General features: G+C 35.7%; 1 protein-coding gene across 1 annotated transcript; it reads left to right on the top strand.

The window, feature by feature from the left end:
* Nucleotides 1-6,105: 6,105 nt before the first annotated feature.
* Nucleotides 6,106-7,224, top strand: LOC120781634. Its single transcript, XM_040113865.1, has 3 exons — nt 6,106-6,526; nt 6,597-6,758; nt 6,856-7,224. Exons 2-3 carry the CDS (start codon nt 6,624-6,626, stop codon nt 6,967-6,969), a joined length of 249 nt encoding a protein of 82 aa, XP_039969799.1. The 5' UTR covers nt 6,106-6,526; nt 6,597-6,623; the 3' UTR covers nt 6,970-7,224.
* The last annotated feature ends 6,839 nt before the right edge of the window (nt 7,225-14,063 follow it).

The raw sequence follows: 14,063 nt of genomic DNA, 5'->3' as shown, positions 1-14,063 counted from the left end.
GCCTCGGTGAATATCGTATTCGATGGAACTATGAGCTGTACGAGATATATGACGACATTGATATAGCGAAAAGACAGCGGCTACGCTGGCTAGGTCATGTTGTTCGAATGGACGAAAACACTCCAGCTCTGAAAGTATTCGATGCAGTACCCGTCGGGGGAAGACCTCCGCTCCGTTGGATGGACCAAGTGGAGAAGGACCTGGCTTCGCTTGGAATATCCAATTGGCGTCACGTAGCGAAAAGAAGAAACAACCGGCGCGCTGTTGTTAACTCGGCTATGATCGCGTAAGCGGTGTCTACGTGAATAAAGAAGAATAAGAAGAAACTAAAATTTCCGATTGGCATACTATATAAATCTATCAATATTTGAGATATTGAAACGGATTTCTCGTTAATTCATCTACCTTTATACTCAATCTTAAGTGCGATCACTGGATTGTTAAATAGAAGCGCCAATTTAATGACTATACACTTAACTTTATTTATAATTTACAACTTCCTACTTTTATCTCATTCACTCTTTATGAGACAGCATTCTAACTAGAACTGTGTCTGCTGCACAATCCGGCATCGCTTAAATAGTTGATCCTGCCAAAATTTCACCACTCGAACATCCTGGCAACCACAAATTTCCAAGTTTGGATGATTATTGCAAATTATTGATACTCCGTTTTGTCCCGACATCCGTGTACATCATACAACCCTCAACCTCCACCTAAGTCTGATCGTCGTGATTAACCATATTTGCGATGGAAACGCATATCAGTTATGTCTCTCATTTAGAATGCTGTTGACTACCTTAGACGTCCTTCTTTTATTCGCGTTAAGTCTAAAGTTCAAATCAATCGCTTGTCAAAGATCATCATCAAAACTCGCTCTTGCTGAAACATGCTCTGTTGTTTCATGTACAGCAGATTGCTATGCCATATTTGAAATAATCCTTGACTACCAAACAATATGTAATTTCTGATTACATTAATGGCAATTCACTGAAATGGGGAACATGAATTGTACTGCTTCATCTAGCCATGACTCCTGAACCTCAACCCATGAAGCTTCACAAAACCTTTAATCTTCATATCATTAAACTCCTTCATTTTCGATAAAACTTCAAACTCATTCTTGAGTACATAAAAGGTCTATTCCAAAGTAAACAGGATTTTTTGAATATAGCGCCCCCTGGTGGCGACGACTGGTGCGTTAGAATCTTCTATCTTTATCGATTGTTCAGTGAGAATTTCATGACATTTCATTGATTGGAAGTGAAGTTATTGCGTTTTAAGTGACAGTATGTTTGTGTTATCGGAGCGAAAATGAGCTTCGAACAAAGAGCCAACATTAAAATTTGTTTTAAAATTGGTAAAACTTTTACCGAAACGTTTCAAATTATGAGACAAGTTTATGGCGATGGTTGCCTATCCCGTAGCAGAATGCACGAGTGGTTTCAACGTTTTCATAGTGGTCGTGAGGACATAAATGACGTTCAACATGTGGGCCAATCAAAATCCGTGATCACCGGAAATTCCATCGAAATTGTGCGTGAATTCATCAAAAATCAGCCGAAAACTTCATTGAAATTCATGGAAATGGAATTGAGCATCTCCAAAACATCGATTAATCAATTTGGGCCTATTCGACGTGTCCGGCCCGAATATCGCGAAGATGAAAGTTGGCATTTGTTGCTCGACGCTTGTGATCAATTATTTGACCAAAAATCACATTTTAACCATTAACCACTCCCCGTATTCACCCGATATGTCACAGAACCCAATGTGGTTTTACGTGGGTATCTGCCTTAGGAGGCTCAAATCCACGGTGCTTTCTGTTGCTAGAAGCACATATGTAGATTAAAACAATGCGTTGATCAGCGCCCCAAAGCGTAAATGTGTACACCCACACTACACTCTGAAAGAACCAAGGCATGAGTGACGCCACACGAACATACACTTTGGTTCCAATTGGTAGGGTGCAAACCAAAAGAAAACACCCTAGTTACCTTGGTCGGGTACGAGACCCATCTAAAACCTCTGCCGTACTTTGGGTCCGGTACCCGGTTGCAATGCAACTCCACATTCGACTGACAAAGTCAGTTCTTTCCGCGATTTGGGTTTTAACCACAGCCACCACCAATCTCCACAAAAGGCCAAACCCAATGAGCAGACTGGAGCGAACTCCAGGGGCTACTGCTCCCCGTGGTACCAGGTTAAAGTCTTTGGTATGACCTTGTAGCCGAAGTTACGACCAGTTGAGTTTCCATACTGCTCTGGACTGGTGGCCAGGATCTTAGTCGCCTCTTACGACTGGAATTGTGCAGCACAATTTGGAAGCCCTTATTTAATAGATTGTTGCCAAAATATCGTTACTTGAACATTCGGGCAACGACGAATTTCGGTATCTGGATTATTCAATTCATTCGTGTTCGTCACAAAATCTTAGCAAAACAAGAAAAAACGTTAACTTCTGCTGCACCGAAGCTAATATACCCTTCACAGGTGCATTTCTTTTAGTAACTATGTGTTCAGTTTGTATGGAAGCTATACGCTTTAGTAATCCGATCTGAACAATTTTTTCGGAGATTATATTATTATCCCAAAGTAATCCATGACAAATTTCGTGAAGATACCACGTCAAATGCAAGAGTTTTCGATACAAGCCCTTGATTCCGATTATTCAGTTTGTATGGTAGCTATATGCTATAGTTAACCGATCTGAATTTCTTCGGAGATTACATTGTTGCCTTAGAAAACAATCCATACCAAATTTTGTGAAGATACCACCTCAAATGTAAAAGTTTTCCATACCAGCACTAGATGCCGATTGTTCAGTTTGTATGGTAGCTATATGCTATACTTAACCGATCTGAAGAATTTCTTCGGAGAATGAGCAGTTTCTTGAAGAAAAAATGACATCTGCAAAATTTCAAAACGATATCTTAAAAACTGAGGGACTAGTTCGTATATATACAGACAGACGGACGGACAGACGGATATGGTTAAATCGACTCAGCTCAACATACTGATCATTTATATATATACTTTAAAGGGTCTCCGACGCTTCCTTCTGGGTGTTCATAAAATTGCTTGAAAACATGTTTTCGAGTATATTTTACTTATGTCAAAAGTTAATGGAAATAGTTCAGACCTTCCCTTAGTACCGATATAAAGTATTTTTCTGACTTTGAACCTGATATAGTAGTTTCCTATTTTACATCTGCTTTTATTAAGTCTCTTCGGTTGACAAGGACACACATTTTAATCTACAGAGGACGACAAAAGTTCATGTACAACCCATTATTTTGATGTCTTTCTGAATATAAAAATAATAAGAAAAAAGTAATGATGGAGTTTTGTTTTAATTACATTTTTATTCGAGAATTATAGAAATATATATTCCAATACAAACTTTGCACAAAAGAACTAAAACAAGACATTGACTAAAGTCTATGTACGACATGTATGGTATAAAAGTGGTAATGTACCGTTTTTTCTCACTTTGGGGTTTTTACATAAGGCTTCATGTTAATCAAATTTAAATATAGTCACGTATGTTTTACAAAACAACGTGAAATATCGAAATTGTCAAATTTAGTTAAATCAACAGTTCAACCCATATGTATATGTATGAAAACTTTAGAAGAAACAAACCACGAACTGGTCGCCCATAAAAGCTTGGTCATAGAGATGTATCTTTTTATTTTAAAAGAAGTTGATAACAATCCACACATCCATGCCAATAAGTTAGACACAGAGTTAGAGTGCGATCAAAGGGCTGTAAATGACAATTACATAGCACAAGAAATATTTTGGTATTCTGTGACAATCTTGATAAAAGTAAAAGCTTCAATTCGCAAAGCTTTTCCCCACACGTGTGGAGAACAAAATAATGTAAATAGAAACAGCTGATTTCTATTCAAATTATATTGCGTGCAGTCAATCGCTCCAAATTTTCTAAAAAATCTGGAATATATTTCAAATAAATTTGCTTAAATTAGTGTAATATTAATACTTACCCCGTTTTTATCCTCTGTTGAACTGGGAAACTTTATTTCTCCTCTCTTCACCTTCACAATAAGTTTTTCTACAGCCCGCACACTTCTCGAAAGGGACGACTGACTCATGGGCAAGTTGTCGTTGTTACCTACACATTTCTGGTATGAGCCGTGTCCAAAAATGTTCAAAGCTGCTAGAACCCTTACAGTTAAAGGTAGTGACGTTTTTGAATCGTAAAGCGACGGCGAGTTAATCGAAAATTTTGCACAAAGGTATTCTCGCTCAAAGAAAATGGATTGCTATCGTCGCGTAAACATTTTAAATGCCGCGCGCGATTCCTATTCTCACAATTTTCATCTTCGTTTAATAATAATAACAAAAGTAAAGTATCTTCCATTTTCACAACAAGATGCACAATCAAATATTTAATTCATAATGAGCACTGTCAAGAGCATTTGACATCTTAACAACTTATAGAGCTTGTTATTTCAGACTCAGAATACGAAATGCTTGATAAATTCAAATTTTGACAAATTAGAAATATGTTGAATTTGTCAAGTGCACAGATTAGGGGTGTATGTATGTATGTATATATATGGATGATTTTAATAAGGCGGTTTTTTCTTGAACACAACATTAAACATAAATAAATATAATTTAAAAAAAAAACTAAAAAACACGTTTTTAAAACATATCAAACTAAAAAGTGAAAAATAATTCTTTGTATAAACTAATAATAATAATGAAGGAAAAATTCCAGCATTATTGTGAGAAAAGCGTGGGGTGCTTGGTGACATAGTTTTCATATATCAAGCATTCCACGCTTTTCTCACAATAATGCAGAAATTTTTCCTTCATTATTATTGTTAGTTTATACGTCAAGTTTATATATCAATCGTTATCTAAACGTAATTTTCAAATTCTATTTCAAAATCCTCTAGATAAAATTAAAAATAAATATTATTCTTGAACGTAATTTGAATCCATCTTTATTATTTAACGGTACAGATTTAACGCAACCACTTTGACCAGAAAATTTAATATAGAAATAGTCCTATTTCAACGTATTCCTACAGTTCCCCATTGCATTGGGAAACCATACCAACCAAGCTGGACAAAAATATTATTCAACTATAAATACTATATAAAATTTTGAAACATATTTATAACTAAAATTAATATGTTAATAAAATTAAATAACATAATTGAATGCATACCTCACCCAATATAATATAGTACTATAAATAAATTAATGAAACTCAGTGAGTATATGATCTACAATATAAGATAAAGTAAAGTATATAGTTTTTCTACACCTTTTATAAGTTGCACAATAAAATAACATAATTCTCAGGCAACGATAGTAATCTCTCGCAATATGTTGCTACCTAGCATTATAGTTTTGTTCAACTAACGGTTGTTTGTATCGCGTAAACATAATCGAGAGAGATATGGAGTTATGCATACAATTGAATTTTGAGTGACTGTCTGTACGTCTGACCGTCCGCGAAACCGACAACTTAAATAAAAATTGAGATATCGTGATCAAATTGGTATACTAAAATTAAATCTACAAAGTCCCATAACTAAGCCAAAAATGAAGATACATATCCGAAATTTAATACAGAGCTTCAAATAAAATATTATAAATAATATTAAGTATTAGATTAAATTAAGTTTATTACTTATAAGTGTTACTTGTTAAGAGTGGATAAAATAATTTTCTTTAATGGTAAAGAGTGAGTCTGTTAGATCAAATGTGCTTGAATGAGAATTGAAATCGTGATATATAGGGCGGAATGGTTCGTTTAACTCAAAATTTGTTCTAGAAATTTTTAAAAGTAAAAGTCTAAACTGCGAGCGGGAAGGTTAAAATTAATTTCAGACAACAAAAAATAACTACAGACTGACCCATTCATAAGTTTTACAAGAAATATTATACCAAGCATTTTCCTACGACTAGCGAAAACGGAAATGACAATGATTTAAGGCAAAAAGTAAAGATTTATATTTATATATGTATATATATAAAGATAAAGTTAAGTAAATAGTGGCCATATTAGCGCAAATTCGAATGCCCTTAAACTCAATGAACTCTGCACGAGGAACGTCGACTTCTTCAGACGCAATTGAAAAATGTACAGCAAACAAGACATCACCTCCTATTCTGCTCAACCGGTCATATCTAAAGATTTCAAATTCGCTATTGAATATCTCAATATCAAAAATGTGGGGCTTTAGACAGGTTTATGTGAAAGCAATGATTTTAAAATTACAAATAATTTTTTTGAATCAACGGGTGAAGATGAAAACACAAACTCAGGAGATAATATTATTCAGCCTTATCGTGGACTTCGTGTCAACGCCATTCCCAATGAAAAAATTCTCAAATTTGTGTTTTTCTTATCGTGAACTTCACATGGGAAAAATTTCCCATATTCGAAAATATTCTCAAACCGTAAAAGTATTTCTTTTCATGTGAAAACCTAAAATTCGTTCACAAAGGCATTGAGAAGGAACAAATTTCCATTAAAATGTAAGTATATTTTATTAATTATTTTCTTAATATAAAAAACTGTTTTTATGAAATAAGGTTTATTAATAAGGTACAGCTGACGTATTTGGTCAACATCATGTCGGAAAATCCTAATATAGGAAAAGGATTTCAGAAGGAGAACAAGGAAAATGTAAATTCATATTGGAAGAAGTTGTATGATTTCCTCAACAGCATGGGGCCGCCATTGAAATCAAATGCAGAATGGAAAAAGGTAAACAATGATTGTTGATTGATTTTCCTAATGAACGTCCTTCCTGGCTGTTTTAATCCCTCATTCTTTAAACTTAATTTTTTCTTAACATGTTTAGATAGACCAGAAGGGATGTATGCGGAAAAATAAAAAAACACCGGCGAAGGACTGTGTAAAGAGTATGCATTCTCTGTTCTGGCACAGTCAATTTTGGATTTATCAGCGACAATAGAAAGCGTGGAAGGTTTAGATGGTAAAAGGGTTTTATTTTACAAGCTAGCTCATCTAACGCAATTGATAGCAACCAGTGTGAAACAACCAAGAACGAAGAATGTGATGTAGACACAGATACAGAAGACTAAAGTTTTTTGAATAGAAGTGAAACTCCAACGGAAAATACAAGTACCACCCTTGTTCACAAGTCGAAACGACAAACACAGAAAAAAACAAATACTTCTGAACTACTGAGAATGGAACTGCAAATACAAAAAGAATTAGCACATAATAATTTTATTTAAAAACTAGAGGACCCGTCCACGATTCACTGTGGCTGATGCATAGATAATACTACTACTACCATCTATGTGATCTTTATTAGTTGGATTATAACTATTAGTTAATAAGATGTATAATTTTTGTGAGGCAACTTGTGTTAGTTTACAAAAAAATTGATCATAAAGCACCTTGTGTGTGAAAATACTGCTGAATTTTGGCTCAGGGAAATCCACCGTTGAAAAGACATTTGCTAAGCTGGAAACAGGCGAATTGAGCACCGTATACAATGATGCTCCAAAGATTCGAAAGCTATGTGCAAAGTGGGTCCCTCGCAAGTTCATAATCCAATAAAACAACGAATAACTGATTCTGAGAAGTATTTGAGCGCTCTTTAATCGTAATAAAACCGAATTTTTGCGTCGGTGTGTGACAATACAAACATAGCTCCACCATTTGCCACTGGAGTCCAATCGACTGTCATTCTAGTGAACTGCACATGATGAACCGGTTCTCAGGCGTGGAAAGACGAAAAAGTCGGATGGAAAGGTTATGACATCAGTATTTTTGTATGCATGTTGTATAATACATACTCAACAACTGATTACTGAGCCAGTTATAATCCATTGCACTGCGTATTTGGTTGCAGTTCTTTTCTACTATTACAAATACTTAGTACTTGTATTATTTTTGAAGAAGAATCTGTTTAAAATTGTAGGCATATATTCAAATGATTCCTACAGACATGAATTTTGAACAAATACTTATTATTTGAAACATAAATTTTGTATTTACGAGTTGTATTAAAGTTTTATATAAAGAGATAAAAGGTATCCTATGTCCTTACCCTGGTTCTAAGCTACCTCCCCACCAATTTTCAGCCAAATCGGTTCAGCCGTTCTTGAGTTATAAATGGTGTAACTAAAAACAACTTTCTTTTATATACTAAACTAGCTGACCCAGCAGCCGTTGTCCTGCCTGAAATTATGTGTTTTGAAATGAAAAGAAAGTTGAATTTATATTGTGTTGAAAATCATTTATTTTCGATTTTTCCAAATTTTTTCAATGTAACGAAGCTTGATAAACAATATTTTTTGGTTTCTGTTTCGGTGCGTAAATGTACAGAGAAGATGGTTTTCCAACTCGTGAGCACGCCACGTATGTATATCCGGCCGTGTGAAAAACATAGCATTTCCAAATTTATGCCACACACTTCTAGCGACTATCCTTGTGTCCTATTGATTCTCATCTCCAATGCAATTTTCACTGGAAAAGGAATGCGTTGGAACTGATATGGAAAATTGTAGAACTCTTTCAAAAATGGAAAGGTTTGAACTGAAATGGCAAATCGTTGGAGCTCAGAGGAATTCGTAGAGTCAAGCATTCTGCCCCATTCTATAAGATAGCTACGTTACAATCAGTCGGGTTGCATTACACAGTTTCGGTGCTTGAAGATTGCGAAACATAATAACGACAGAAAAGCACTTAGAAATTCCACTTGATAATTCGCGGCTTCGTCTCATTGTCAAGACGATCGATCGATTTGTATGAGCGCAAGTCTCCCGGAATTTGACTTTAAATCTTCCAGTTTAAGGCAACAACATCGGTGTTTTTGGCAGCTAAAATTGTGCGTGCACTCAAGAAATCATAGTTACGATAATTTGGCCAATGTCCGAATATTCTTTATGAGTTCATCTTTCATGAATTGATAAATGGCAGATGGAATTGATATTAAACCACCGGAAGTATCAATCAGAATTGACACATTTCCAATTCTTAGCAAATACGATGTAAAATGTCTTCGACAATGTAATTTTTGTTCGTATACCATAATTGAAGCGGATTTGAAGGTTGATATATCGAAATGATCTTCCCGAAAAGTATGCGAACTTCATTTGCACCGCATCGTACATATTTTGCTGGCTTGCTTCTAAAAAATTGTACACACCGTACCATTTACAATACGCAATGACTCAAATGAAGTTGAAATGCGTACATTGTCCAATAGGGACCGAAGGTCGTTTTTCCGGTGGATTGTGTAAATTCATCGAAATGCATTCTTTGAGAACACACCTGGATGTAAATCTCTCTGCATCAGGAATTTCCGCAGAAATGATTTCATCAATTTGATCTGGTGGAACCACTATCCACCATCCAAAGAAGAACATCGTAACTGTTGTTTGAAATGTAGTGCTGTGACAACGTGACGATCGCTTGCTGATTGACCCCGATCCATAATTCCACACGTATGTCATCGCATCCCGGGAGTACTCGTTCATGTGCCTTGGCGTTGATGGCAAAAACAACACCGACCGATATAAGCGGGACCTCTTCGTGGCTTCGTAACAAATTTCAATCTGTAATTGATCACTTCGCTTGAAACACACATAAGGTTTTCATGTTGAACTGAATGATTCAAATAATTTACAAATCAAAATATTGAAAATTCTCGAGCCTTAGCGTTACTAACAAACAAACATTCATTATACTCTCGCAACAAAGTTGCTAAGGAGAGTATTATAGTTTTGTTCACATAACGGTTGTTTGTATACATATATACCAAAGTGATCAGGGTGGCGAGTAGAGTTGAAATCCGGATGTCTGTCTGTCCGTCCGTCCGTGCAAGCTTTAACTTGAGTAAAAATTTAGATATCATAATGAAACTTTTTGCACGTATTTCTTGGCTCCGTAAGAAGGTTAAGTTCGAAGATGGGCAAAGTCGGCCTACTGCCACGCCCACAAAATGGCGAAAACCGAAAACCTATAAAGTGTCATAACTAAGCCATAAATAAAGATATTAAAGTGAAATTTGGCACAAAGGATCGCACTAGGAAGGGGCATATTTGGACGTAATTTTTTTTTGGAAAAGTGGGCGTGGCCCAGCCCCCAACTAAGTTTTTTGTACATATCTCGGAAACTACTATAGCTATGTCAACCAAACTCTATAGAGTCATTTTCTTCAAGCATTTCCATATACAGTTCAAAAATGGAAGAAATCGAATAATAACCACGTCCACCTCCCATACAAAGGTTATGTTGAAAATCACTAAAAGTGCGTTAACCGACTAACAAAAAACGTCAGAAACTCAAAATTTTACGGAAGAAATGGCAGAAAGAAACTGCACCCAGGCTTTTTTTGAAAATTGAAAATGGGCGTCGCGTCGCCCACTTATGGACCAAAAACCATATCTCAGGAACTACTCTACCGATTTCAATGAAATTCGGTATATAATATTCTCGTAACACCCTGATGACATGTACGAAATATGGGTGAAATCAGTTAACAAACACGCCTTCTTTCAATATAACGCTATTTTGAATTCCATCTGATGCCTTCTCTGTATAATACGAGTATATATGTACATTAGGAACCAATGATGATAGCGGAATAAAACTTTACACAAATACGGTATTTGAAAAATATGTAAATGACGGATAATGAAATCCCGATTATCACTTTATCATGCGAGAGTATAAAATGTTCGGTGACACCCGAACTTAGCCCTTTCTTACTTGTTTTTACTTACATATGTACATATGTATATATAAAATAAAACGTTTGTATGGGAAAAAGAAAAGAACTTTTTCCGGCAGCTTTCGTAATAATTTTTTACATAAGAACCTTCTCCTAATAATAACAAATACATCAAAAAAAAAAAAAAGAATTAGTGAAGTCGGTCCAGCCATTCACACGTGATGCCGTGACAACGGAAAACGAGTTTCATTTTTATATACATACTAGCTGACCCCGCAGTCGTTGTCCTGCGTGAATTTATGTGTTTAGAAATGAAAAGGTTGAATTTATCATTTCACTTTTTTTCAATGTATCGCAGCTTGATAAACAACATTTTTTGGTTTCTGTTCCGGTGTAATTAGTCAGGTTCCATTACACAGTTTCGGCGCCTGAAGATTGTGGAACATAAATGCAAACCGCAAATGATGCGGTGGCATACCAAGCCTATTCAAAGAATTTAGAAATTCCACGATCGATAAATTTGTATGAGCACAAGTCTCCCGGAATTTGACTTTGAATCTTCCAGTTTAAAACAACATCGGTATTTTTGGCAGTTAACATTGCGCGTGCACTTAAGGAATTGTAGTTACGACAATTTGTCCAATGTCCGAATATTCGTGATGAGTTCATCTTTGGTGAATTGGTAAAGGGAAGATGGAATTGATATCAAACCACCGAAAGTATCAACCGGAATTTACCCATTTCCAATTCTTAGCGAATACGATGTAAAATGTCTTCGGCAATGTCATTTTTGTTCGTAGTCCATAATTGACGCTAATTTGATGGCTGATCATCGCGAAAAGTGTGCGAACTTTATTCCAGTGATTCTCATGTCCCAGCAATTGTAATTGAAATTGTATGTATAATATCAAGATATTTCCGAATAGAGCAAGTTCTCGCAAACGGTTCACTGACGAAAGTTGAGAAAAAACTCGTAAATGTTAATTTTGTTGCTGGGGGTGTTTTCTCTGTCTGTACTGTATTCTCTGTGTTGAAATAGACTATTTGGTCATTCTCCAAATTAACTGCGAGACGCACAACAGTCGGAAAACGTTCATGAATCGCAAAAGTAAATATCATACAAAGCGCTTTATTGCAGTTCACGTATCGACCGTATCGTTCAAGATCAGTAACCGCCATGTTGCATCCTTTGGTGACGTATTTACACACGTATTTTATCGATTACACCAAACTGCAATACGCAACATTGACATGACTTTTGAATGTGAATTAGACAATAGTGGCGAATATGGTACGATCCATATGTTGTCGACTTCGATGTGTTGTTAACTTCGATATTCACGCCTCTAAATTAAATGCTAAATGTTCTGCCATTGTCATCTGGTGAGCGACGCCGATACATTGGATATCCATCATTTCTAGTTTGTGTTTCCGAAAGAAAAGCACCTGGATAGTGTTTCGTACATTTATTGTCAGACATACAAACCGAAGTGGTATTGTGATGTCCGTAAGGTACATGAACCATATTGGTTTCGTATAATTCTGCTTCTATCTCTGGATCAGGAATTTCCGCAGAAATGATTTCATAAATTTGATTTGGTGTAACCACCATCCACCATCCAAAGAAGAACATGTGCGTGCGGCAAACCTCTCTTTTGCCACTCAACAGTACACATCCAGCATGTAACAGCACCACATATACGTTGCTTTAAGATAAAGTTTAAAAAACATCGCAACTGTTGTTTGAAAAGTTGTCCTCTGCAATCGTGACGATCGCTTGCTGATTGCCCGCGATCCATAATTTCATTCGTATGTCATCGCATCCTGGGAATACTCGGTCGTGTGCCATAGGCTGTCAATGTACATACTTATGTTGATGCCAAAACGAACGCGACCTCTTGGTGGCATCGTAACAAATTTCAATCTGTAATTGAGCACTTTGTGTGAAACACACATAACGTTTTCACGGAACAAATTTCAATATTTTTTTTGAATAACCGGAATAAAGAAAGCTGCCATACAAAATCAAAAGGAAAAAAGTTGAAAAAAAAATTTTTGTATGAAAAAAGTTATTTTTTTGGAATTGTCCAACTTTCCGACTTTCCACAGCGAACAACCTCTGAAAATTTCATCAAGATTGGTTCAGCTGTTCTCGAGCGTTAGCGTTACTAACAGCATTCATTCGTTTGTATGGGAAAAAGAAAAGGGCTCTTTTTAGGGGTTTTCCGGCAATTATTCGAATTTTTTTCTCCATAAAAACCATCCTTGAGCCTCAACGAACATTTTAAAAAAAGAATTGACAAAAATGCGCCAGCATTTAAAATCATGTTCGTTTTTATTTCCTTTTTAAAAAAAATTTATTTTCTTCATAATTTTTTTTTGCGGAAAATTTTCCAGAATTTTCTTAAGTATTCTCCTTGTTTGGGCGGAGACCTGTCCGAATTGGTGGTAATCACCGAAATCGGTCTAGGCGTTCTCCAGTTATAAGCGTAGTAACTAACGTCACTTTCTTTTATATATACTACATATATGTATGTATGTAGATATAGAAGATAAATAGCATGGTTTGAATTTGGTTAGCATTTTCATTAATGTTTAAAATGAAAAAAGTTGTTGTAGTGACATAACTACAATAGTTGGACATATGCTACCGCGGAGTTTTTTGTAGACATTATGATGTTCTTCAATATTGTTGTACATTATTTTGTTCTATCGCTAATAGTTTCGGCAGCGCATTCGACGAAAGACATTTTAAGACTCATTTTTCTACACCTTCGGTTACATTGTTCAAATTTTACAAGGATCCCTAATTTTTTCAAAATGAAATGTAGCCTATGTCAAATTGAAAGAATGTAGCATTCTATTGGTGAAAGAATTTTTTAAATCGGCCAGTACTTTTTGAGCCTATTTATTACAAACATACAAAAATAGGTACAAATCTTTCCTCTTTATAATATTAGTGTAGATACGAGTATAGATATGACACTTTCACTTTTATGTGTGCGGATCGAAACAAAAATTATATATACTTATATGCATGATGCTGCGATGGACGTGTGTTATGTGCGAAATCGAGGAAAAGAAGAGAGGTTCTGTTTCAGGAGCAGTAGGGTTTGATTATTGGGTAGTGTAGAGTTGTGGTGTGCAGAATCATGTGTGTATGGGTAATGTCTGCATGAGTGGATCATGTTCGTGTGTATTAGTGGATGGTGTTTTCATGTGTGGATCGCGGTGGTGCTTGTTGGGTAGACAGTCATTGTGGAAGTTGACACAATCTCCAAGCTTTGGCTTCTGTACATTTTATGAAAGTCCTTTTCATACTCTTCCTTCCATCGATGCTGAAATCGTGATGGAGAATT

This window comes from Bactrocera tryoni, unplaced genomic scaffold, assembly GCF_016617805.1.
Source record: "Bactrocera tryoni isolate S06 unplaced genomic scaffold, CSIRO_BtryS06_freeze2 scaffold_7, whole genome shotgun sequence".
Lineage (NCBI taxonomy): Eukaryota > Metazoa > Arthropoda > Insecta > Diptera > Tephritidae > Bactrocera > Bactrocera tryoni.
Note: the sequence above shows the minus strand (reverse complement) of the source record. Positions and strands in the feature narration are given on the sequence as shown.